At 38.0% G+C, this 27,668-nt stretch overlaps 2 protein-coding genes across 6 annotated transcripts in view; one reads left to right on the forward strand and one right to left on the reverse strand.

Annotated features, from left to right (window-relative positions):
• Nusap1 (nucleolar and spindle associated protein 1) overlaps positions 1 to 7,422 on the reverse strand; it is a 31,467-nt gene extending 24,045 nt beyond the window's left edge. For all 4 annotated transcript variants that reach the window (XM_040274082.2, XM_040274080.2, XM_040274081.2 and 1 more), the window contains exons 1-3: positions 7,192 to 7,422; positions 1,872 to 1,934; positions 182 to 322 (exon numbers count right to left, since the gene is read on the reverse strand). In XM_040274082.2, coding sequence (XP_040130016.1) covers positions 182 to 322; positions 1,872 to 1,934; positions 7,192 to 7,284 — 297 coding nt within the window. In that variant the 5' untranslated portion in view covers positions 7,285 to 7,422. The remainder of the gene's footprint in view (positions 1 to 181; positions 323 to 1,871; positions 1,935 to 7,191) is intronic.
• A 65-nt stretch (positions 7,423 to 7,487) lies between these two features.
• On the forward strand, positions 7,488 to 27,276 carry Oip5 (Opa interacting protein 5). 2 transcript variants are annotated; one of them, XM_078049786.1, is made up of 5 exons: positions 7,488 to 7,971; positions 8,317 to 8,383; positions 11,591 to 11,713; positions 15,458 to 15,539; positions 26,983 to 27,276. In XM_078049786.1, exons 1-5 carry the CDS (start codon positions 7,650 to 7,652, stop codon positions 27,070 to 27,072), a joined length of 684 nt encoding a protein of 227 aa, XP_077905912.1. In that variant the 5' UTR covers positions 7,488 to 7,649; the 3' UTR covers positions 27,073 to 27,276. The 2 variants fall into 2 exon arrangements, with proteins under 2 accessions (XP_077905912.1, XP_005316483.1); XM_005316426.5 differs by lacking the exon at positions 26,983 to 27,276 and adding an exon at positions 20,482 to 20,786 and having other exon boundaries at positions 7,491 to 7,971.
• The last annotated feature ends 392 nt before the right edge of the window (positions 27,277 to 27,668 follow it).

Raw genomic sequence — 27,668 nt, forward strand, 5'->3', positions numbered from 1 at the left:
ATGCTAGGGTTTGGGGTACAATGATGAGCAGCCCCGACACAGGTCTGTGTTTTTGAAGAGCTGTTGCAGTATATGGTGAATTTCCAACCACCTGATCTCATAAGGGAATTAAAAGGAAAGCTAAGAATGCCAATTTTGGCAAACATAGTGGCTTTTGTTCAATTTGCACACTTCTATTCACCTGAGAGTCAGGGTGCCCATGAACTGTCTTGCATCTCCTCGTTTTGGTGATATTGCCAATTGGCTCCCTCTTGGTTTGTTCATGACTGTTAATCTGTATCATAGTTTCATCCTTGGAGGATCCAGAAGTTTGACTTTCATCCTGAAAAGAGAAACATTAATTTACTATGTTCCATTTACAGTATAAACTGATTTACCCAAGGGTTGTATATCAAGTCTTTTCACCCACCTAAGGTCTTTATTCACAGATTCATTACTTAGGAATCTGATATCTGAATTTTGACTTTTACCTTGCTCAAAATGGAATGGCCCAAGATGTTGAATTTGAAATAGATCATTTTAATTTTTGGTCTATCAAGTACTTAACTATTGAGTCACATCCCAGCCTTACTTCATATTTTATTTAGAGACAGGGTCTCACTGAGTTGCTTAGCGTCTCACTGAGTTGCTTAGCACCCCACTTTTGCTGAGGCTGGCTTTGAACTCGGGATCCTCCTGTCTTAGCCTCCTGAGTCACTGGGATTACAGGTGTGTGCCACCATGCTCAGCGATATAGAAACTTTTTTTTTTTAATATATTTTTAGTTGTAGATGGATACAATACCTTAATTTTGTTTATGTATCTTTATGTGATGCTGAGGATCGAACCCAGAGCCTCACACATTTGAGGCAAGTGGTCTACCAGAGTCACAGCTCCATACCACCAGATCTAGCAACTTTTTAAAGTTCTTTTTTATTTATTTTTTCTTGCAGTGCTGGGAATGGAACCCAGGGCCTTGTCCTTGATAGTCAAAAGTTGAATCATTTGGCTATACCCCCCAGCCCTTATACCTGAATTCAAAATAAATTCTTATGGCTGGGGCTATACCTCAGTGGTAGAGTTTTTGCTTAGCATGCATATGGCTCTATCCCCAGCACCACATGGACATGAATGGAAAAAGGAAATTAGAATACTTAAAGTTTTCAAATGTTTATAAATTGGAATATGGACTTACAGAGATTGTAAAGACAGAGGGGAAAGTTCAATATTTAGTTCATGTTTATATTTACCTTCATTTCTAAATATATAATTTTTTGTCTATCAGTAGTTGACCAAGGCTCCAATTAAAGCCTTGTAACATTTTCTTCAATTTCACTTTTCTTTTTCTTTTTTAAATTTCCTCCAATTTCAAGTTGAGAATCCTGGCTACTGATCTATTTAGGTGTCATGCCTTATTAAGTCTTCATTATAGGAATGAAGCAGCTATGACAACTCTCCCACCAGCAGTGTTTTATATGTTATATAAGTCATTTTCACAGCACCTAATTCATTTGCTTTTTGCAACACTCAATTTAGCAGCACACAAAAGAATTTGAGTTTTTCAAGAAAGGAGAACTGCTACATAAGCTGGATCTTTCTGATTTTAAATTTAGTTCCCTCCCTACTTATACCATGCTAACTTTCATAATATTTGGCAAGTAGTAATTAACTTTTGTGTTTGTATAGAGACACTTTATTTAACAATTTATATGCCTGCCTAAGACAGTTTATCATTTTAACAAATAACTATGAAAAGATAGTCACAGGCACAATTGTCAAAAATGATCTCTAGTTAAAAAAAAAACAGCATATTTTAAATCATCACTAATTACTATTAACTGCTCAGTAAGTAAACATAATTTAGTTAGGTGGTGGTGAAAAACATTACTTACCTTATTTTCTTTTCTTTCTTCATGTTTAAGATGGGCTTTTAAGGCTTTTAACAACTTGTCTGCCTGCAGAAAAAATCCTCATCATTAGGGCGAAAAGTCAAATGAGTAAGAAAGATGTGCTGAACATTTTTGTTCTTCCTTTTATATTCACTAAATATACTCTGATTAGGCTAGAAGACTAGAATTATGACCTGGATAAATTGGCCCCTACCCACAAGGATTTCATACCCTAGTGTCAAAGAAAATAGCAACTGCAATATAGAGAGATAAATGCCCCAAAGAACAAAAATGGGCTTAGCCATAAAAATCTGGAATGTCAGGGAAGACTTTAGCAGGTAACTGGACACACTGGTTTTAAGATCAAAATGTGCTGGTTCAGGCTGCTGAGATCAGGAGGCTAGAGAGAACTGGATATAGAAAAACTAATAGAGAAATAGCACGGGAAGGCAACAAGGTGTAGTTTCAAGAATTAAATTCAGCATGGGTGGAGCATACTCTTGGTGAGGATGGAGAGAAAGTTGGGAAAGGGCTTGATCTCTCTAGGCCTGCCTTTTAAGCCTCCTAAGCGTGTGAACTTTAGGGGGTTGGGATATAGGTCTGTAATAGAGCATTTGCCTAGCACATGCAAGGCCTTGGATTTATCTTCAGCACAAACAAAAGCAAAAAACAAGAAAAGAGTATGAGGGCTGGGGATGTGGCTCAAGCGGTAGCGCGCTCGCCTGGCATGTGTGCGGCCCGGGTTCGATCCTCAGCACAACATACCAACAAAGATGTTGTATCCGCCGAGAACTAAAAAAAATAAATATTAAAAATTCTCTCTCTCTCTCTCTCTCTCCTCTCTCACTCTTTAAAAAAAAAAAAGAAAAAGAAAAGAGTATGAACTTTACCCTTGAGGCAAAGGCAGTCTCTGAAGTGCTAGAAGCAGGGCAATGTTGAATCAGAGTCCCTTTATAATTAAAAGCTCCTAAATGAGTTTTTTACTTCCCTTTTCTGGTGAAAGTTACTTTTTAAATCCTCATGCTGAGAATGAAAACTGAGAAACTGGCCCCAAAGTCTGGGAAGACACAAGCAAGGATTGGAAACTGGAATTGTGTGACTAGTACAACTTAGCTAAATCTACATATGTACATTTTCTGGCTTTCATTTCTATGAATCAAAACTGCTACTGTATGACAGGTGAAGAAAGCTACCTTCCCAGTTTTGGTCAAATTACAATTAAATTCATTTTTCCTTTTTATGTTGTTTTCTCATGTGTGCAGATGACTGAATCCAGTCCTTTGCAACCACATCAGGCTCTGGCCTGGAGTGCTGGTAACACTGAGTGACCAATTTTGCATTATTCAGAATGATCACTTTGGCCACAAAATGTGCAGGATTCTCTTGAAGGAGATAAGACTAAAGACAGGAAAACACAGCTAGGAGACTATTTTAGGAAAACTACAGGTGACTGTGGCCTGAACAGCAGGGCTAAATGGCAGTAGGGATACATGCAAAACACTTTTTTAAAATATATTTATTTTTTAGTTTTAGTTGGACACAAAATCTTTATTGTATGTGTATGTGGTGCTGAGGATCGAACCCAGTGCTCACACAGGCTAGGTGAGCACTCTAGCACTGAGCCACAATCCTAGCCCTGCAAAACACTTAATAAGTAAAATCAGGGCTGGGGCTGGGGCTCAGCAATAGAGCGCTGGGTTGGATCCTCAGCACCACATAAAAATAAATAAAATAAAGGTATCGTGTCCAACTACAATTTAAAAAAAAAAGAAGTAAAATCAGTGCAAACATGAGTCAAAGAATAGGCAAATTTTATTGTGCCCAGGTGGGGGTCCCTAAAATGGAAAATGCAAAAGATGCCAGTCTTGGAGAAGAGGATAGGCATAGTTATCTAGGGGAGAGGAAACCCCTAGCTTCTCTTCACTCTAGGAAATATTTCCTTTTTAAAATTTATTTTTTAGTTGTAGTTGGACACAATATCTTATTTTATTTATTGGTTTTTTTTGTGGTGCTGAGGCTTAAACCCAGGGCCCCAAACGTGCTGGGTGAACTACCCCAGCCCCTTAAAAAATTTAAATAAATAAATAAACATATATATATATATATATTTTTTTTGGAGAACAAATTTTTTATTCAATGATAGTCCATCTTTAGATGTTTCTTTTTCATGTACACTTCATTTGTTTTATTAAAAAGTAAAGCCCTAAAAAGGGAGACCAGTTAGTCCTCAGACTCTGATCCATCTTCATCTTGACTAATCTGGAAATAATGAAGTTCATAAGTCTCCTTGTCAGATGTGACCACACGAAGCCAATCACGAAGATTGTTCTTCTTAAGGTATTTCTTAGTAAGATATTTCAAATACCTCTTAGAGAACTGTTTCTCAGAAACAACTGTGATTTTATTCTTGAAGCGTTCAATGTGAACAACATTCCTGAGATTTCCAGTTTTCCCATTGACTTTAACCTTCTCCCTTAGGAACTGTTCCTATTTTAAAACAGAGAAAATGCAAAACTAGGGAAGAAAACCCTAGACATTCACTAGGGAAGGTACCAAAATTTCTAGAATCAAAAATGCCATCTTCTACAGGATGAGTAAGGTCCAAATTAAACTTCCAAGTGGTGCTCTTAGGCTTCTTGTCTTTCTGCGGCACCATCTTGACAACCAGCAGCGTGATCAGATATATATATATATATATATTTTTTAAAAAAATATATATATTCTTCCCCACCCCAACCTCTTCCATATAACCCAAGCAGTTGAGATGTTGTGTCCACCTACAACTAAAAATATATTTTTAGTTGTAGGAGGACACAACATCTTTATTTTTACATAGTGCTGAGGATTGAACCCAGTGCCTCACACATGCTAGGTAAACACCCTACCACTGAGCTACAACCCCAGCCCGTCCCTTGTTATTTTCTTTTTTTTCAAATATTCTAGGCCACAGATTCACAATGCCTTTATTTCATTTATTTATTTTTATATGGTGCTGAGGATTGAACCCTGTGCCCCACTCGTGCTAGGCAAGCACCACTGAGCTACAATTCCAGCCCCCTTGTCTTTTTTGAAAGAAGAATACTAATCTGAGTGGATATTTTGGGCTTTGAAAGATCAAGTGTATTGACTGGATTCTTCCCCACCCTCAACCTCTTCCATTATTGAACCATGATCGTATTGATCAAAATAAATATGGTTATATAATTTAATACCTAGCTCAAATTCAGTTTTCCTTAAGGGTCTCAATTTCTTCTTACAGTTGATTATAATAAAGCTTTGAATGATCAGATTTGTCCAGGAAATAGGACATTCTAATAAATATTTATCAATAACTACAATGTGCCAGATATTGTGTGCTAGGCAAGCAATGGGATCTATGATAACAAGAAATAACCCTACTTCTAAAAAAAACAGCAATTAATTGGCTATTCTAGATCAGGTGCCTCAAGAGACAATGATGGTAGAACTTTCAGAAAAAAATCTAGCTCTTTAGATATTCAATGATTAATGAGGCCTTAAATGTTAGCCAGAGCTCTAAACTCAGGTGAAAAGCCTCCTCAAAATTCTTTCCAACCAAACTAACTCCGGCAGTTGTAAAGAAGTTTTGAATAATTATCCAGCATCTCCTACATAAAATGTACTGCACTTAGTGCTATAAAGACTTCCAAGGTGGATAGATAAAACCACTGTTCAAGCAATTTATAAAAAAAAAAAAAAATACAATGTACAAATAACCAGATTGCAAGACATAGCCCAGCAAATCTTCAAAAACAACACTTGAAAATAAACTGCTTTAAAAGTATTCCCATGATTGCTGGAGTAGGGGACTTGTAGCCAAGGAAATGAAGAAGAGGGGACCAGGAGCCACATCAGGATAATATTTCCATTAAACTGTAAAAGGCAACTGAGAAGTATTTATGCAGATGAAGAAGAGAAAATGAAATATGAGGTCAAAGGGTCAAAATAAGAAATTATACAGATGGGCAAGGGTGCCAAGTGTTTAGGGATACAGCCTTGGATACAAATGATTCCAGAGGGATAGCAAAAAGCCTACTGGATTTAAGCTAAGGAATTAAGGCTTTATTCACCAAGTATTGAAGAGCAATTAAACGCTATAGCCCAGAAACTTTCCCAGAGACACTTCTTTAACACTCAGACATACCAAAGAGATACCTGGACCATGATTATTCTATTTTAACCATTTAAAAACATTTGTGATGGGCTGGGGATGTGGCTCAAGCGGTAGCCCGATCGCCTGGCATGCGTGCGGCCCGGGTTCGATCCTCAGCACCACATACAAAGATGTTGTGTCCGCCGAGAACTAAAAAATAAATATTAAAAAATTCTCTCTCTCTCTCTCTCACCTCTCTTTAAAAAAAAAAAACCATTTGTGATGACTGGTTTAGACATTCATCCAATTTTAATTGTTGGCATCTTACAGAACAAATCTCTGGAGTATTAGCATTATATGGGAAATCTCAAATTATAAAATTCCAGTCCCAAACTGAATCCCCATATTGTTTCCCCAAGCCTTGCAGACTCAGAATCAAAAACTATTGGTTTTGAAGAGAACACCACTGACAATAGTGATCAATTAAAGAAAGAGCATATTAGATCAGGGACTAACGATAAAATTTTATCCAAAAGCGGGCGTGGTATCGCATGCCTGTAATCACAGCTATTTGGAAGACTGAGGCAGGAGGATTACAAATTCGAGGCCAGCCTCAGGAACTTAGCGAGACCCTCAGCAACTTAGTGAGACCCTGTCTCAAAAAAACAAAAACAAAAACATAAAAAGGAATGGGGACGTAGCTCAGTAATGAAGCTCCCCTAGGTTCAATCCCCAGTGCCAAAATAAATAATTATTCACGAGAGTGTTCCTCTAAAAGTCATTCTTTCGGCCAGGTCCTCCAATAAATTATCAAAAGATTATGGGTACTACTGTAGAGTTTTACAGAAGCAGAGCTAATTATCTCTTCAATTGGCATTAAGGCAACCTTGCACTTTCTGGGACTGTTTCATAATACCCTGGGAAATATCAGAGTACTTTCAATAAAACCGAACCAATCCAAACCAGCCCTTTGGAGCAAAGGCCCACGTGAGTCCTCAAAAAAAGCAGCTTCGAATAATAAGTGACAACTATAGCTCCTTTTCCATTTTGCAGAGTTTTAACTACCGGGAACCAAATCTCATGCTCCAGGGAAAGGACTGGGCCTCATCCCGGGGGCTCGAGTTTGGATCCTTTTGCGCCTTCTCTTCTCTCAGGCTCTAATTCCTACCCGCCCACCCGCCCGCCCAACCGCCGGCACCGCAAGCCCCGTACCCTCAGGTTAGCCCGGAGGCCCAGACGCTTGGCTAAGTTTTGCAGGTCACTGTACTTGAAGGAGTCCAGCTCCTCCGCAGAAGGGACGGTCATCGCGTTCTACAATCCAACTGGAGAAGCGCAGAGGGTCAGTCAGCTAACGTAAACTACACCGTTCAAAACTCTGGCGCCACTCTAGGCGTTGGCCCAGTAGACCTTTATAGTTCGTTTAAACGAAGAACGCCGCACTTCCATTGGTTGAAAATGCCTCGAAGGCGGGGTTTCTTACACTGACCAATAGGAAAACTGATTTTCCACCCTACACCTCTCCAATACAGCAGAGGCGGAAGGCCCTAGGGCCTCGTCCAAGCTACAGGTGAGCTGTGGAGCGCACCGCTCACTTGGTCTACTGAGGACGCGGGGGCGACGCTTGGAGCAGAGTTTGGTGCGAGATTGAAAAAGGAGACCGCAGCAGGAAGATGGCGGCTCGGCCGCGGCGGCATCGGTCTTGTTGTGCAGAAGTGTCCCGAGGTGATTTTTGTGACGGCGCTAAGGAGGTGATCGACGAATCCTCTTTTACCACCTCCTTGGAGTGGGACACACAGGTGGTGGAGGGGTCCTCGCCGCTCGGTCCGACGAAATGTGAGGCGAAAGAACACCCAGTCAGCCCGCTGCTACCGTCGTGGCTGCAGCCCGAGAGATGCGCTGTGTTCCAGTGCGCGCAATGCCACTCTGTGCTGGCGGATTCAGTGCACCTCGCCTGGGACCTGTCGCGTTCCCTTGGGGTCGTCGTCTTCTCCAGTGAGTTGGAGGGCGGCTTCTGGAGAAGTCTGGGACAGGCTAGCAGAAAACTCGCTGGAAAGGAAACAGGATGTAGATTTGGAAAGAATTTGCCCCTTGGGACAGAGGGTGAGGGTGGTTTTCGTGGTTTTGTTTTTTATGCCCCCGGTTTTAAACTTTTTTCCCGTCCCAGTGCTGGGGCTGGAAAAGAGGGCTTCGCGCTTGCTAGTCAAACGCTCTAAAACCGAGCCAGGCCTCCTTTCTTGGTGTCCCGCCCCTAGCGCTACTCAGAGTCTGGCCAGGAGGGAGGTTTTCCTTTTCAAGGCCCTCACAAGTTCAAGTTGTGACCCGTGTTTGTCGTTTTAGGAGTCACAAATAACGTCATTTTGGAAGCACCCTTCCTGGTTGGCATTGAAGGTTCGCTTAAATGCAGGTGTGTACCGAGAATTACTGATGGTTTTCTAGAAACAAATGGTATACTGTCCGAGGAGTATACCATTTGTTCCTATAAAGTTTATTATATTCATACAGTATAATCAAATGATAGAATGTTTCTTTTACTTGTCACACCTGTAAGAACTTGTATTATGAAACGAAGAAGATTTTTGTGTAGTTTTTAAAATCTTTCTGAGGTCCACATTCCTAGTGTCATATACAAATGAAGTGAGGCTTAAAAAATGTCTTTTTAAAAATATTTATTCTTAAGTGTTAGGTGGACACAATATCTTTATTTTACATTTTTGTGGTGTTGAGAATCTAACCGCATGCTAGACGGGCACTCTACCACTGAGCCACAAGCCCAGCCCAAAAGTTATGTTTTATAGTGGAAAATTTTGGTTTATAGTGAAAATAATTTATGAACTACAATCCTTTAGGTTATCAAGACTTCAAGTTTGAATTTAACATGGAATTTGTAATAAATCATGGCAGGATTCAGTGATTTCAGAAATTGGGAGAAAAAAAAACAAGGTGATTATTAAGTACTTGAATGCTGTATGACTTACAAGTGACAATCAAGTACTCAGTGAATTTATTATTAAAATAAGGCTCCAAAAATTTGAATATTGGCCTTTGACAGAAAGACAATTCATTCTTTTTATTTATTTTTATTTTTTAAAGTACTAGGGGTTGAACCCAGACTCTACCACTGAGCTACATCCCCAGCCCTTTTTATTTTTTGTTTTGGAACAGGGTCTAGCTAAATTGTCCAGGCTGGCCTAGAATTTAGCTGGGATTACAGGGGTGGGCCACTCCACCTGGGATTACAGGGCTGAACCACTGCACCTGACTTCCAGGGTTGCTTCTCTACCAAATTTTATTATTCTGTTACTGGTGGAAGATTTAATGTAACTAATTTCAGTAAGCATTATTGTATTACAGTCTTAGCACTTAAAAATAGCATTGTTATGCTGAATTTTTGTTATGCTCAACAGTAATATTTACTTTGTGGAATTTTCCTTATATTGGTTATAAGTAAAATATTTCTTTTTAAATTGTTTTTGCAGGGCTGGGGATGTGGCTCAAGTGGTAGCGTGCTCGCCTGGCATGCGTGCAGCCCGGGTTCGATCCTCAGCACCACATACAAACAAAGATGTTGTGTCTGCTGAGAACTAAAAAATAAATATTAAAATTCTCTCTTTAAATAAATAAATAAATAAATAAATAAAATTGTTTTTGCAAATTTAAACAGAAGTGAACAGTATAATGAACCCATGTATTACCAGTCACTAAATGAGGACAGTTAGCAAATCATGGCCAATCATGTTTTATCTATAATCATACCTACCCCTCCTTAATGTTTTTAAGTACATACCTGAAATTATATCATTCCATTCATAAATATTTTTGTAAGAATCTTTATAAGATAATAACACTTTTTGTTTTTAAAAGATATAACCTAATTTCCAGGAAAGTATATTATTAGTAAACTACCTTTGTTTTTTTAAGTCTTTTTTTTTTTTTAGTTGTAGATGGGACACAATATCTTTAATTAATTACTTTTTTTATATGGTGCTGAGTATCATACCAGGTGCCTCATACATACTAGGCAAGTGCTCTACCTAGCCTGTAAACTACTTTTTAAAATAAGCTAAAATAGGCATTCAGTAATGTTTGTAGATTGACTCTTTTTTTTTTTAAGAGAGAGAATTTTTAATATTTATTTTTTCAGCTTTTGGTGGACACAACATCTTTATTTTTATGTGGTGTTGAGGATCGAACCCAGTGCCCCGAGCATGCCAGGCAAGCACGTTACCTCTTGAGCCACAAGCCCAGCCCCTAGATTGACTCTTTTTAAAACTTTTTATTATAGAAAAAATTTTTTTAAGTAAATGAGCATTTTCTCTTTAATCTTTTTAAAAATTAGAGCTTTATAGTTATATATAGTAGTTAGGTTTCTTATTATGGAGAAATTTTAAAATACTTCAAATACTGTAATAATTCCCATGTACCCAGTTTCAACATTTACCAATATTTTGACAATTTGGGCTGGGGAATATAGCTCAGATGGTGGAGTGCTTGCCTTGCATGCACAAAGCTATGGGTTCAATCTCCAGTACCACAAAAAAAAAAAAAAAAAAAAAAATATATATATATATATATATATATATAGAGAGAGAGAGAGAGAGAGAGAGAGAGAGAATTTTATTTCATCTGTATTCTTCATTTTTTATTTATCTTTGAGTATTTATTTATTTATTTGATACTAGAGATTGAACACAGAGGTACTTTACCATTAAGCTAAATCCTTAGTACTTTTTATTTATTTATTTTTATCTTGAGACAGGGTTTTACTAAGTTGCTGAACCTGGCATCCAAACTTATGATCTTCTTTCTCAGTCTTCCCAATGGCTGGGATTACAAGCGTGTACCACTGGGCCCAATCTATGGAGTGTTTTAAAACAAATTGGAGAACTCATTAATATGTACAATTACAATGCACTCATTAAAAAATGTGGAAAAAAAATCAGACAATTGATCAACTTTTATGGTGCTGGAGGTATAGTTCAGTGATAGAGATATGTGCAAGGGAAATACAGCCTGCAAAAAAAAAAAAAGAATTTAAAATACAAAAATAAATTGAATGTTTCAGTGTTAATCTCATTAGTTAGCTTCCTCCCCCTGCCGATGAATTATCTGTCTCAGAGTTATATATCCTTGATTGCTTTAATGGACAAATCCATGAAGGTTTCTGTAATTTAGAGTATAATTATACTAAAACCTGAGTTACGTGCTGGGGATGTGGCTCAAGCGGTAGCGCGCTCGCCTGGTATGCGTGCGGCCCGGGTTCAATCCTCAGCACCACATACCAACAAAGATGTTGTGTCCACCGAAAAGTAAAAAAATAAATAAATAAATATTAAAACTCTCTCTCTCTCTCTCTCTCTGTAAAAAAAAAAAAATGCTCTCAAATTCCATCCACTTGCCTGCATAAAACATAATTTCATTCCTCTTTAAAAAAAAAAAAACAAACAAAAAAACCTGAGTTACCCTTTCTTGGATGTGACATTGTTTCAGTCTCATTCCTATTATAACATAAATTTCTCTTGTGTCTTAGGTGATAGAAATGCTTCCAGAGACTTATTTATTTTGATTTGTTCTGTGATTTTCTTTCTTATCTATTTTGTGTTTTCCTTCCTAGCACTTACAACCTTTTATTCTGTGGTTCCTGTGAAATTCCCATTGGTTTCCATCTGTATTCCACCCATGCTGCTTTGGCTGCCTTGAGAGGTCACTTCTGCCTTTCCAGTGATAAAATGGTGTGGTGAGTAGATATAGATATTGTTTAATCAAAAAATAAAGATTAAAAAAATATGTATTTATTTTTGAGCATAAAAGAGTAAAATATATTCAAGTGAATTTATTCAGCAGGGAAAGAGAAAACCCAATAGGGGTTGCCTTCAAATAAATTTTAAAAGATCTTTTGGAAAAGACAAAGTATTTGTACTCAAGAAGATGCTAAAGCCAAGCACTCTTATAAAAAAAAAATAGTAGTAGAACAAAAATATAATCTTATAACATTAAGATGATTTTAGATGTCTTCTAATCATACCATGTCTTCATAGTGGTACCATAGAATAATTCAGAAGCTATACTTTCAATAAACAAAATTCAGGAAGGCAAGCTTTTGCCATAGATACCTTTTGGGTTTGTGCCCTTGTCCATCTCCCTTCCATAGGGTGGGACCTTGTCATCATATTTGTCTCATACAAGACACCACTCACATGTATAGGATTTTTTACCTGACCCAAATAAACCATATTTTCTACCCTAGGAATTTGAAATTATGGGCACTTGTCACTTGTAGATGGTGCTGAAGTTGAAAAGCGAAAGCTCTTAAGTTGTGATAGGTTTTTCAACATTATACATGTAGATGCAGAGAAATCTGCTGAAAAGAATAATGAAACAGATGCACAAAGAAAAGTAAAAGTAGCAATCACAGGGTCTCCTAGGATTTGAAAAATTACCTATTTGCTGTTTTTTCTCATAAATTACATTAGGTATTTCTTTATCTTAGTAAATTGAACCTTTTAATTTAGCTTTTTTGTTTATTACAAGAAACTGAAATATACATCAAAGTCTTTTCTTAACCACTAAGCAACAACAACTACTGCTAGCCTGGTTTCTGCCAGGCATTATGCTTACCTAATTGAATTCTTATTATAAGAAAACTAGGACTCAGAGAGGTGGAGGAGCTGAGGTGTGAATCCATGAATTCAAAACTCATTTTCCCTTCATAAAACATAAATGCTTCTGTTTTTTTCATTTCCATTTAATGTGCTTAGCTATGTATTGTTTTATTTTGTTTCCATGGTATTAGCGTTTGAATCTAGGGCCTTGTACATGATAGGCAAGTGCTCTACCACTGAGGTACATCTCCAGCCCCTTTTATTTTTTATTCATGAGACAGGGTCTTGTTATCTTGCCAATCCTTGTGTGAAACCTGTAATCCTGCTTCAGCCTCCTGAATGGCTGGTGCCACTGAGCTTATTTTCAGATTGGTGTTTCTAGCTCATTTTGTTTGATAAAACAATAAAATTTATAGGTAAAACTCACTTGTTACTATGAAACTGTTTCACGTGCATTAGGTATATACCATTTGTTCTTCATTGCAGATTTCTAACAGGATGTATCCTTGAGATGGAATTATATTTTGCTATGAATTCCTCATTTTTTAAACAATCTATTTAAAATTAAGTTTTTTTTATTGTTGTTGTTTTGGATACCAGAGATTGAACTCAGGGCCACTTGACCACTGAGCCACATCCCCAGTCTTATTTTGTATTTTATTTAGAGACAGGGTTTCACTTAGTTGCTTAGCACCTTGCTTTTGCTGAGGCTGGCTTTGAACTCGCAATCTCCTGTCTCAGCCTCCCCACCGGTTTATTGGCATGCACCAGTGCACCTGGCAAAATTAAGTGTTTTTTTGTTTTTGTTTTTGTTTTTGTTTTTTGTTTTAGATGGACATGTACCTTTATTTTATTTATTTATTTATTTATTTATTTTTAAGAGAGAGAGAGAGAATTTTTTAATATTCATTTTTTAGTTTTTAGCAGACACAGCATCTTTGTATGTGGTGCTGAGGATCGAACCTGGGCCGCATGCATGCCAGGTGAGTGCGCTACCGCTTGAGCCACATCCCCAGCCCTTTATTTACTTATTTTAAATTAATTTTTTATTTATATATGACAGCAGAATACATTACAATTCTTATTACATATATAGAGAATTTTTCATATCTTTGGTTGTGTATCAAGTATATTCACACCAATTCATATCTTCATACATGTACTTTGGATAATAATGTTCATCACATTCCACTATTATTTCTATCCACATGCCCCCTCCCTTGCCTTCCCATCACTCTGCACTATATAGAGTTCATCTATTTATTTATTTATTTTTTTGTGGTGCTAAGAATTGAACCCAGTGCCTCACACATACTAATCAAGAACTCTACCACTGAGCTCAACTTCAGTCCTAAAATTAAATTTAATGAGGAAAAAAAAGTATCTCAATATGTGCTATAAGTAACTGTAAATCATTTTTAGAAACAGACGTAAGTAGATGTTCCAGAAGAGTGATAATTTCAGTTTTTGCTAGAGAAATAAGCTTTTAGTAACAAAGTTTTTAGTATAAATTTAAAAGTCTTATGGGATTTTTGAGTATTTAGTCTTTAAGATGAAGAGTTGACTAAATAGAAATTAGGAAAGTATGGTTAGCAGGAATCTTTGAAGGTAATGAATCTATGTCTGTGTATCCCATCAAAATGAATTTGGTTGCTAGTATCAAAAATTCTGACTAACAGTGGTTTTAAAAAGAAAGGTGAGGGCCAGGTGTGGTGGCGCATGTCTGCAATTCCAGCAGCTTGGGAGGCTGAGACAGGAGGCTCACAAGTTCAACTGTGAAATCCTGTATCTAAATAAGATACAAAATAGGGCTGGGGAATGTGGCTTAGTGGTTGAGTGCCCCTGAGTTCAATCTCCAGTACCAAATAGAAAAAAAAAAAAAAAAAAGGTGAGGCCATTGGCTACCCCAGGAGCCTTCTGATGGCTCAACCATGATTAGGGATCTGGGTCAGCATTTCTGTGCTTCTCTTGGCCTTTTCCTCTTGAGTACAGCATGAGTATATATTGATGGTAGCATCTTCAACAGGAAGGATCTTATGTTTGGGGCATAAGGAAACACAAAGGAATTTATTTTATGGGCAGAAGTTTACTTTTTCTCATTAGCTAGAACTAAGCTATATGATCATCTTATTGGGAAAGCAAATGTGTCAACAGATTTGTCACAGTTAGCTTAGAACACTTTTGATTCAACTCCTAGGCTGAACATATGAGAAAATCTGGATTGTTAATAAGAAAAAAGTGACGGGCTGGGGTTGTACTCAGTGGTTGAGCACTTGCCTCGCATGCATGAGGCACTGGGTTTGATCCTCAGCACCACATTAAAAAAATAAATAAAAAAACAAAGATATTGTGTCCATCTACAACTAAAAAAAAAAAAAAAAGAAAAAAGAAAAGAAAAAAGGAATGGCTACTGGCTAAGCAACCAACACTATTTGCTAAAATTCGATTACTTTTCCTTTGAAATATGTATGCTATAGGATCTACTTGTGTGCATCATGATTTTCATATGATCCAGTTTTTTTTAATACCTTTATTTAATTAATTTATTTTTATATGGTGCTGAGGATCGAACCCAAAGGCTCGCATGTGCTATGTGAGCACTCTGCTGCTGAGCTACAACCCCAGCCCCTGATCCTGTTTTTTGTTTTCAGTTTGTACTGGGATAATTTGTCCCTGGGAAAAGGTAGGATGACAGAGTCTCTCTGATTTGTTTGTTGAGAAATTGTTTTTCCAACAGAATACATCACAAATCTTGAAATGGGATTTAATAAGAAGGCAGGCCTTGCTTGACAGATTGTGTTTCACAAGGCAAGTATGGTTCATTGATAATCTTAACTGTGGTATGGTACTAATATTTTCTCTCTCTATTTTCAATCTAGCTATCTCTTAAAAACAAGAGGTATAGTAAGTGCATCTGAGATGGATATTCACAATGTACCTCTACCAGAAAAGATTTCAGAGGTAAAATTCATAATGGTTGTGTGGTTCCTTTAATTATAGATAATTCTTGATAATTCCTACCAATGAACTTTGGTATGATAAAATGGTATGATACTCTAATCCTCTATGTAAGGTTTGGTGGTGTTTTTTGAATTTGTAGCACAAAGCAAGATTTTTTTTTTTAAATATTTTTTAGTTGTAGATGGACACAATATCTTTATTTCTTTTTATGTGGTGCTGAGGATTGAACCCAGTACCTCACATGTGCAAGGCAGGCACTCTACCACTGAGCTACAGCCCCAACCTGAAAGCAAAATATTAAAGCCATATTATAGGGTCCATTTTGGGGGAGTGCTCAAATATTATATTCCTATATTCTCCTTTTATGCTAGAAATGGACATGTTCATCTTATATAGACTATCCTCTTTGAAAGCGCCTTATGTTTATATGTCTCAAAGAGTGGTAAAAAATTATTATTTTTATTATTATTTTTTAATATTTATTTTTTAGCTTTAGGTGAACATAATATCTTTATTTTATTTTTATGTGGTACTGAGGATCAAACCCAGTGCCTCACACATGCTAGGCGCACTACTACTTGAGCCATATCCCCAGCCCCGAGTGGTAAAATATTATTAAGCTATTTGTTTGTTTGGTGTTGGAGACCAACCCCAGGGTCTTGTGTTCATTATATCACTGAGCTATATCCCCAGCCTAATAATTCTTATTTAAATGGGTTTTATGGAGGAGTTGATAACTTTAAGTTGAAGAAAGCAAAGTTTTGGTAACTTGATAGCTCATTCTTAGTGAAATTTTGATTATAACCACCCTCAGAAAATCAACCTAAGAATTTACTATTGGTTTATTTTTAGTAGTATATAATAGTTTGTTCTTTGCAAATTACACATTTAGTGACCAATGGCATTTATTTTTCAAAGTTTAATATTTGGAATAATGGTAGGACAGGAGAATAGTGATTTCCCCCCACCCACCAAAACTAAGTTCTAAGCTCATGGATCATGTTCTAAGGCAGGGGATTACAAGCTTTTTCTATAAAGGGTTAGCTAGCTGATAATTATTATAAGACCACGGAGGCTTAGTTTATATCACTGTCATTCTATTGTAAACACACCCATATAGTTGGCAAAGTGGTATGCACCTACTACTACCACTACTACTATTATTACTATTACTACCACCTACTCTGGCTACTTGAGAAGCTGAGGCAGGAGCATCATAAGTTTGAGACCAGCCTGGGCAACTTAGTGAGACCCTGTCTCTAAATAAATAAAAAGGCCTGGAGGTATTAGCGGTAGAGTTCCGCTGGGTTCAATCCCTAGTACTGAAAAAAAAAAGTTATGGGTGATGATTGCAGAATTTGGCAATGTGAGAAACTTTGCCACACAATACCATGAGAAACAATGTGAGACATTTTGGAAAATGTCTCCAAATAAAAAGGGCTGGGGATGTAGCTCAGTGGTAAAGCACCCTGAGTGCCAAAAAGTCCCCAGTACCAAAAAAAAAAAAGAAAAGAAAGCATCTTAAGTCTGTGGAAATTTTCCTCCAGGCATGCAGAAAATGGAGAAACAAGTATGTGAAAAAACCATGAGCCATAACAGACTCTCCCATCCTCCAGCTTTGAGGGGAGAAGCTCCATCTGAGCAGATGTAGCCAAGAACATGGGGATCCTTTATCCCCACCCCCAGTTGAAGGCTACGGTATCCTCCCAGTAGGAATGGGCCAATGGCATTTGTCAACTACCTCCCCTCCCCAATATTACAGAAGCTGTATTCTAAAAGAATGTCATTTGTTGCATAATAGATTTACTGTAGACACAGTAGGCCAGGAATATTGGAAACTCAATTACTATTGCACAGATTGCTTGTGAAGCAGAAAGTTCATGCTGAGAAACTAAAGCTGAGATGATCAGAAGCTAGCTCCCATGCCTAGTACCCTGTTGTAAAGCAAGGGTGTCATTCTAATATACACTATCCCCACCCTTCAATTTGGAAGCAGTGGCACAAGGATTTTGCTCAAAGTGAAAGGCAGAGTATGAAAACAGAATTCTGAAGCTCTTCCCAAAGGAAATACTTATAACACTTAGGAGTTCAAGACTAAGGGTGCTGTTTAAAACAACGGAGATTTTGGAGAAAGCAACTAAGAGGAAGCTGATAGTTCCATGAGAGAAAAAAATTAAACCACAGACTAGATTTACCAAGAATGGCTGTTAAAGACTACCTGGAAAGGAGTCTGAATTATTTTTATTTACCACTAAGCTTCGTCTTCAGCCCTGTTTTTTTTTTTTTTTCATAGTTGTGGATGGACCTTTATTTTATTTATTTATAAATGGTGCTAAGAATTGAATCCAGTGCCTCACACATACTAGTCAAGCACTCTACCATTGAGCCCCAACCTCAGCCTCCTGTTTATATTTTAGACGGGGTCTTAGTCTTCCTCATTTGCTGAAGCTGGCTACAAGTTTGTAATCCACCAGCCTCTACTTCCTTAGTTGCTGGGATTATAGGCCTGTCATCAAGTGCAGCAGGAGTCTAGGTTTAATTGAAAAAGATTATGGGATAATTTTTGCCTCTGGGCACTGTTATAACAATGGAGCAGTTTAGCCAGCAGTAACTAGAGACTGATTGACAGCTGGTTATGATACCAGAAGAGGCAAATAACTGAACACAGGGGTTCCTGCAAAAATCACTAACTTCCCAGGGTGACTGCACATTGCTGAAGGCTTTGTGTTATGAGGAGTGAGGGACATCAGATGGTCATAACTGGGGTTGGAGGATGGGAGGAGAAGGCATCACTATGATAGTCCAGCTATTTAAACAAACAAGAAGAAATTTGGTATCCAGATTTGCTACAAAATATTATCTAAAATGTTCAGTTTTTATTTTAAAAGTTATGAAACATACAAAGAAATAAAATGTGGCCCAAATACAGGTTAAAAAGTAGGCATTAGAAACTGCTTTTGAAAAGATGGAGATGTGGGCTGGGGTTGTGGCTCAGAGGTAGAGCGCTCACCTAGCATGTGTGAGGCACTGGGTTTAATCCTCAGCACCACAAATAAAATAAAAATATTGTGTCCACCTATAATTAAAAAAAATATATATATATATATTTTTTTATATATATATAAAATATTTTATATATATAATATATATATATATTTTTTTTTAAAGGTGGAGATATGGGTTTTGCAGACAAAGATTTAAAAAGCTGTTAAAAACATTTCCAAGGAGCCAGGCACAGGGGCATATGCCTGTAATTCCAGAGGCTTAGGAGGCTGAGACAGGAGGATCACAAGTTCAAAGCCAAGCTCAGCAATTTAGTGAGCCCCTAAGCAACTTAACAAGACCCTGTTCAAAATTTTAAAATAATTTTTAACTGTCAAGGGGTGTAGCTTAGTGGTTAAATGCTCCTGTGGTCTGTTGCTGGTACCAAAAAGAAAAAAAAATTTTTTTTCTAAAAAAGTAAAGGAAATTATTCTTAAGGAAGGTGTGATGATAATGTCTTAAAAATACAAGGTATTAGTAAAAATGATAGAAATTATTTTAAAAAACCAAGTGGAAATTCCCTGGTTGAAAAGTATAAACAACTGAAATGAAAAATTCACTAGAAGGGCTCAATAGCAGATTTGATTAGCAAGTGAAAGAATCATCAGGCTTAAAGATAGAAATTATGCAATCTGAAGAAGAGAGAAAAAAGAATAAAGAAAAACGAGTAAGCCTAAGAGTCTATTGAAACCATCAAGCATACCTAAAAATGCTTTGGTAATATAAGTACCAAAAAAAGGAAAGGGGATGCAGGTACAGTGGCACACAGCTATAAATTCAGTTACTTAGAAGACTGAGTGAGGAGGATTATAAATTCAAAGCCAGCCTCTGCAGTTTAGCAAGACCCCACCTCAAAAAAACAGGCAGGAGATGTAGCTCAGGGATGGATCTACACCCAGACACAGGAAAAATGTTGAAAGATTAAGAGAAAATATCTTTGAAGCAGAAGAAAAATGATTCACAGATATCAGAGTATCTCAGTAAGAATAACAGGCTCTAGAATTAGCTGTAAAACAGATTGAGTTTATTGTGAAAACTATACCAGAAATATGTATCTAAAAATTGCACAAATAAGATTTTTTTTTGTTAACCTAAAGTTCAGTAGGAGGCTAAGTTATTCATAATTCTGTATTTCATGATAACTTTTAGTCAAATTACATGTTGAAGCCAGGTGTGGTGACACAGGCTTGTAATCCCAGCAAAAAAAAAAAAGTAAGGGAAGACTGATACTTCTAGCTCAACAAAATCCAGTGACTTCACTTTATTCTCTCTTCATAGAAGCAGTGATGCTCAGCAACTGTTTGTTTTCAAATGAAATTTTATACCTGATGATCTTACTGTATGCTAGGTTTCTTTGTATAAAATTCTCTCAGAAATAGAACAGAGGGCCAAGTGCTGTGATAAATTCCTATAATCCCTGCTACTTGGGAGGCTGAGGCAGGAGGATCAAAAATTTGAAGCCAGCCTCTGCGATTTAGCAAAACCATGTCTCAAAAAATAAGCAATGTGTGGTGGTGCATGCTTGTAATCCCAGGGTCACAGGAGCCTGAGGCAGGAGGATTGAAAGTTCGAGGCCAGCCTCAGCAATTTAGTCAGACCCTGTCTCAAAATAAAATACAAAAAGGGATGGGGATGTTGCTCAGTGGCCCTGGGTTCAATCCTTAGCATCAATCAATCAATAAATGAAAAGACTGGAAATGTAGCTCAGTAATAAGCATCCCTGGATTCAATTCCAATTACTGCACTCTCACAACAAGAACAGAACAAATGTATTCCTGACCTATGTTGAGATATTGCCAGCTTCCAATCATGACATACACTAGCTAAAATTTGAAGTGGCATTGCAACTAATTGAGAGTTAAGGGTAAGATACCCTGACATCTCATTTTTTTTTTCCCAGCTGAAAGAGAAGATAATGCTGATGCATACTCAGTTAAATTCATTAATGAAGATTCTGAATGAAGTGACTCCTGAGCAGTCCAAGCCAGAAAAATGAACCAAAGTTTGAGTTTCAAGTTCAGACTTTTTTGTTACCTTCAACAACAGGCTATTCATTTCTTTTAAAACAATTGTCTTCAAGAACAGAACAGAGACTGGAGTTGTAGCTCGGTGGAAGAGCGCTCTCGTAGCACGTGTGAGGCACTGAGTTTGGTCCTCAGCACCACATAAAAATAAATAAAATAAAGGTATTGTGTCTATCTACAATTGAAAGTATTTTTTTTTTTTAAGAGGACAGGGGCTGGGGTTGTCACTTAGTGGCAGAGCACTTGCCTCGTGCCAGTGAGGCTCTGGGTTCAATCCTCAGCCCCACATAAAAAAAAGTAAATAAATAAAAGAAATGTACTGGGTCATCTATAATAAGAAATTTAAAAATAAAAAATAGGCCAGGGCTGGGGATGTGGCTTAAGCGGTAGTGCACTCGCCTGGTATGCGCGCGGTGCTGGGTTGGATCCTCAGCACCACATAAAAATAAAGATGTTATGTCCGCCGAAAACTAAAAAATAAATATTAAAAAATAATCTCTCTCTCTCTAAAAAAAAAAAAAAAAAATAGGACGGGGATTGGGAGAGGGGAAAATGTGGTTTATTATGTTTACCTCTATGCTATTTTCCAAATAAAGTTTGGAAAATTGCACAGAGGTAAATAGCATAATAGAGGATCAAACCCAGTGCCTCACACATGCTAGGCAATTAAGAAATTAAGGAGTCTTCTTTCTATCCAGGTTTCATAGCTATGTGCCTTAAGAATTTACTGATTTCATACTACTTATTTCCGAAACATCTTACACTCCAAATGTAGGGATTAAGGTGCAACATCCCACATGTCCTCTGGCATAAAATGCAGGTGTGGTTTGAAAATACAGCTGGCCTTTATGTTGAGTACTGGTATTCCTACATGGAGATATTGTTAAATATAAATACCTATGAAACATTTTTTCTTTTGTTAAATACAGAAATAATATTCTATGGGTAACATTTAACAAATTGTATAATCTTATTTATCTCTTTGCTATTGTAAACTGAGCTTCAGGATAATAATGAGAGAAAACATCAAAGTACTATTGTTTACTTTTCCTTTAGCACTTTGGATAATTAGCTTAAAAAATATCTGGGCTGGGGTTGTGGCTCAGCGGTAGAGTGCGCGTCTAGCATGCACGAGGCTGTGGGTTCAATCTTCAGCACCACATAAAAATAAATAATGTGTTATTTAAAAAAATTATCTAATGAAATTTTAAGGTATTATCTAGGTGTGATGAATAAAAATTAAGCAAAAATAGCCACTTTTTATCATCACAGAGGTTATAATCTGGTCACAGATGGACAGGCAGTCACTTAAAGACATGTAAAATTAGGACTGTAGTAAGGGTTTTACAGCACAGGGACAATTACAAGCACATACAGCAGGTGACTGACCTGATCTTGGGTTTGGGGAAGGCCCCTCTGAGGAAGTGAAATTTTAGGAGTGCTCTGAAAAATGAGGAATTAAGGTAAGGGAGGGACAACATGTGCAGGCCATGTTTGTGGCCCTTTTTAAGTCTGCAAGATTTGCAAAGGTAGACAGAAACCATAGGCTTCTGGAAGAATTTTAAAAGATGTAGGTATCCACATTGGATGACTTTTCCATGGAAGATTATGACCTTAAACCTGACATCAATTAAATTGAGTGACCTAATATATCAATTACATAGAGATTATATAAATATATCACGTCACATATACATATTCTAAATTATATGTTGACTGTAGAATAAATGTAGATATAGGTGTATGACAAAATAGTGAAGGTATATTTCTTTCCCTTTTTCTGTTTTTAATAATACCTTTATTTTATTTACTTTTATGTGGTGCTGAGGATCAAACCCAGTGCCTCACATGTGCAAGGCAAGCTACAACCCCAGACCCTTCCCCTTCCTTTTTCTTTGGTTCTCAACCCCCGAGCACAGTCCTATTTGTATTTTATTTAAAGACAGGGTCTCACTGAGTTGCTTGGCACCTCGTCATTGCTGAGACTACCTTTGAACTTGCGATTCTCCTGTCTCAGCCTCCCCAGCTGCTGAGATTACAGATATGTGCCACCACATGGGCCCCTTCCATTTTTTTTCTTTTTTAAATGAAAAGTCCCAATTACATTTTTTTTTTAAAGAGAGAGAGAATTTTTTTTTAATATTTATTTTTTAGTTTTCGGCGGACACAACATCTTCTGTATCTCCTATATGTCTCTGATTGCATGAGGCCATATCAAGTGGTTGACATTTATCATATAGGTTTGTCTGTGTACACTTTTTAAAATATTTTTTAGTTGTATTTGGACATAATCTACGTGGTGCTGAGGATCGAACCCAGAGCCTCGCACATGCTAGGCGAGTACTCTACCGTTGAGCCACAACCCCAGCCGTGTCTATGTTCATTTTTAAGACATTTGTATAATGATGCATTTCTGTGAATGTTTCCTTTGTTAAGCAACACATGTATGTCACAACTCCATATGGCTATAAGAATAATAAAAATTGCACACAGAAGCTGTTAAATTTGGAGCTTTCTTTCCTGCAGTACCTGGAGTTGAACCCAGGAATACTTTATCACTGAGCTACATCTCCCTTTTTTGAGACCGGGATTGTCTAAGTTGCTGAGGCTGGTCTCAAATTTTGATCTTCCCACCTCAGCCTCCTGAGTCCCTAGGATTACAGGTCATGTCTGGCTTTGAGCTTCTAAAATTTTTGACAGAAGTCTTCATTCTCCTGTGCCAACTTCTAGGAAGCTTATCCGTAAATGTTAATTGAAAAGTCTCATAAATCAGAAAATATTATTACATTAGTGACCATATGACAAAAGCCACATGGCTTCTTTGTTCCTTTCCACTTAACAACCAATCTTAAATTTAAATCTGCAACATCTACTTTCTTCCTGGAAAAAAAATCTTTTCCTGTTGGGGATGCAAAGCAAGTCAAGATGGCACCTGGCAATTTGACAGGAGGAGTGGTTTGTGAAGCAACACCAGAGAGCCATTAAGATGATGAGGATTCCTTATTGGCTGACTGCTGTACCTAGATGATGTTAATTGAGTCAAGCTGTGTGTAATTAGTTAGGTATATATACCTCTGCTGTCCAGCAGAAAAGCGGCTCCCGCTACCTTGGGTGCCCGCTAGTTTGAGTTCTCGCTCAGTTCCTGCTTCAACCTTCAAGTTGCTTGTCACCTCTCGGTTATTTTGCCCAGCCAGACTGCGGCATATGGTGGCCCGTATGGGGAACGCCTGAAGCTTGGGGGTAAGTGACAGGGTAAACTGCTCGCCCCTGAGGGCAGGGTGAGAGGATGGGTGACCATTTCAAGAAACAGTGTATTCTTCTTTTGTTTTGTTTCATTTTTGTTTCAAGCTGCCTGTCCTTTGAAATAAATAGGATGGGAGAAAAGTTGTTCGCCCCTGAGGAACAGATAGAGATAGACCACGGATGCACATGTCAAGAAAATAGAAAAATTTATACAATGAATTTTTGTTCTGTTTTTGTCTCGTTTTGTTTCGGTTTTGTTTTGTGTTATCTTGTTGGGTTGTGTTCTCTTTGTAGCAGAAATAGTGTTCAGAAATTAGTAAAAAACATGGGCTGGGGTTGTGGCTCAGCAGTAGAGCATTCGCCTAGAATGTGAGAGGCTCTGGGTTCGATCCTCAGCACCACATAAAAATAAATAAAGTAAACGTATTGTGTCCAACTACAACTAAAAAATAAATTAAAAAAAAAGAAATTAGTAAATAACAAACCAAAAGAGTATTAAGTAAATTGCTAGAGGAAGGAAGGCACCCTAGTAAAACCAATAACAGTTAGGGCATACTTTGATATGATATAAAAATGTAGCCCATAGCTTCTTAAGGAGGAGTTGTTGAATATATCACAATGGGACTATCATGGTGAAGATTTAAGGAAGATGGAAAAGAAAAACCCAGGAACTCTGTCAGTTGGCACATTGCCATTGTGGACGTTGATAAGATCTTATTTGCTTAGTCCAAAGCCTTCAGTTCAGACTATAGTAGAGGAAGGAGAAAACAGATCAAATAAAAGAGAAGGTCTCTCGAGCTAGTCAGAGGAAGAAAGTTTAGAGGAGGAAGGGCTATCAGGGGAAAAGTTACAACAGGAGGCTGCTATTAACACTTTTCCATCACCAGAGGGCGTAAGTATTCAACCCATAGCTCCACCTATGGAGACAACATATGCTGGGTGGCCCCCAACCCCCATAGTTTATAGATGGGATCCTGAGACAGGACCTCAAAGATTAGCATGCCCTGTATTTGAGGAGGCAGGAGGGCAGCAAATTCACCATGCTTTAGATTTTAAAACTGTGAAGCAGCTGAAAGAGGCTGTAACAACCTATGGTCCTCAAGTGCCTTTTACTGTAAGTATGGTTGAATCCATTACAAATTTAAACATGACACCAGCAGATTGGGCTAGCAAGTGCAAAGCTGTGCTAAATGGAGGACAATATGTGTTATGGAAGGTTGCCAATCAGGAATTTTGTATGGAGATGGCTAAGCGAAATTCAATAGCCGGTTATCCTCAGAGAAATCTAGATATGTTGCTAGGAGAAGGAACTTATGAGGGTCAGCAGCAACAAATTGGATATGATCCTGCCGTATTCTCACAAATCACTTCAGCTACGGTTAAGGCATGGAAAACTTTACAAGGACATGGAGATTTACAAGGTCAATTATCTAAGATAATACAAGGAACTAATGAACCTTATGCTGAATTTGTAGATAGGCTTATACAAACAGCTACCAGAGTCTTTGGGGATGTAGAACAAGCAATGCCATTACTGAAACAGCTAGCCTACGAACAAACCAATAGATGGTGTAGGGAGGCCATCAGACCATAGAAACATAGAGATTTTAATATATTAAATTATGTAGAGACATTAATGAACAGGGGCAAGTCTTGGCAGCTGCAGTACAACAGGCTTTAGGTGCCAGGCCAAAAACATGCTACAATTGTGGACAAACAAGACATTTTAGAAGGAGTTGCCCCATAGGGGGAGGGTTTAACAAAACTGGATATGATCAAAGAGGTAGAATACTGGGTATTTGCCCACAATGTCATTGAGGGAGACACTGGGCTTATAAATGCCGTTCTCAGACTACTGTAGAGGGTACTCCGTTGTCAAAAAATGGACAAGGACTAGGTGTATACCCATGATATTGTGGAGGAAAACATTGGACTCCATTGCCAAAAAATGGACAGGGGGGCCCAATGTTCTGGGGCCCACGACCACAAATATACAGGGCATTGGAGGAACCCAGCAATACCATCAGTGTAGTGCCCAGCACACATTATCCATTAGATCCCTTATCAGACAAACCAGAGGGAGCACAGAGTTGGACATCTGCACTTCCGCCAGAGCAGTACTAACTCCAGAAATGGCAGTTCAAATCATTCCCACAGGGGTAAAAGGACCTCTTCCCTAAGGAACCCTAGGCTTATTATTAAGACGCAGTTCTTCTACTCTAAAAGGACTTATGATAAGACCTGGGTAATTGATTCCGATTTTAAAGGTGAAATAAAAATTATAGCCAGTTCTCCAAGGGGTATATCAGTAATTTCACCAGGAGATAGAATTGCACAGTTATTAATAATTGCCAGCCTACATGATAAATTTTCTAGTCATACTGTAGAAAGAGGTTTCAGAGGATTAGGCTCCACAAGTATAGATTGGGCTATGCTTTCTTTAAATTTAGATTCTCGCCCTATACTAAAGTTAAATATTCAAGGACATGAATTTAATGGGCTACTGGATATAGGTGCAGACCTTAGCATCATCTCTCATCAAGAATGGCCAAAACATTGGCCTTTACAATAAGCAACTCAAACGCTTCAAGACCTAGGAGTGGCAAATAATCCCCATAGAAGTGCGATGGTATTAGATTGGAAGGATCCTGAAGGATGTGAAGGAATTATACAGCCATTTGTATTGGATCATCTTCCTATAAATTTATGGGGACGAGATGTTCTAGATCAATTGGGATTAACATTAACAAAAAAACATCAATTCAAATGCGCCCACTATTATGGCTAGACAAGGTTTTAGGAAAGAAAAAGGATTAGGAGAACAAGGACAAGGTATAGTGGCACCAATGCAAATAGATCAAAAAACAGATAAACATGGATTGGGTTTTTGGGAGGGGTCACTGGGACAATAAAAATTACTTGGAAATCAGAAAGGCCAGTATGGGTTCCTCAGTGGCCCCTGACTAAAGAAAAGATACAAGCAGCCCATGACCTGGTCAAACAACATTTAGCGGAGGGACATATACAACCTTCTTTTTTTTTTTTTTTAAACATAGAACATGATCAAAAAAAAATTTTCTTAAGAGAGAGTGAGAGGAGAGAGAGAGAGAGAATTTTTAATATTTATTTTTTAGTTCTCGGCGGACACAACATCTTTGTTGGTATGTGGTGTTGAGGATCGAACCCGGGCCGCATGCATGCCAGGCGAGCGCACTACCGCTTGAGCCACATCCCCAGCCCTACAACCTTCTGTAACTCCGCATCATCAAAAAGAAATCTGGTAAATGGAGATTATTGCAAGATTTAAGAGCTATTAATAATGAGATGGTTATCATGGGACGTGCTCAATCGGGGATTCCTCAATTGTCTGCTTTGCCAAAAACCTGGTATGTTTTAGTTATAGATATTAAAGATTGTTTTTTTTTTTTTCCAATTCCAATTCATCCTGAGGATAGTCCTCGTTTTGCATTTACTGTCCCTGTGCTGAATCATGAAGTGCTGCAGGCTGCGCAGCTGCTGGCTCTGAGCAGCGCTTCAGCCTCGCCACCTCCCTGCTGGGCGCCTCGGTGCTCGCGCTGCTGCTGCTAGCGCGCGCCGGCTTGCAATGCCGCAACCCGGCTGGGCACAGAAACACAAGCCGTTCGAATAGAGACAGTTTTATTTTTAAAAAAGCCGCCAGTGGTCCGTGTGCGTCCCGCTAGCAAGCCGGTCCACACACGTGTGTGTGTCTACCGGAACTGGGGGGCCACACTTCCCCCGGAAAACCCTCCTACCATCCTTCCCCAACCAATGAGAACTCTCCGGGAGTCCCGTAACAGGC

The sequence above is a fragment of the Ictidomys tridecemlineatus genome, chromosome 5, assembly GCF_052094955.1.
Source record: "Ictidomys tridecemlineatus isolate mIctTri1 chromosome 5, mIctTri1.hap1, whole genome shotgun sequence".
In the NCBI taxonomy this organism is placed as follows: domain Eukaryota; kingdom Metazoa; phylum Chordata; class Mammalia; order Rodentia; family Sciuridae; genus Ictidomys; species Ictidomys tridecemlineatus.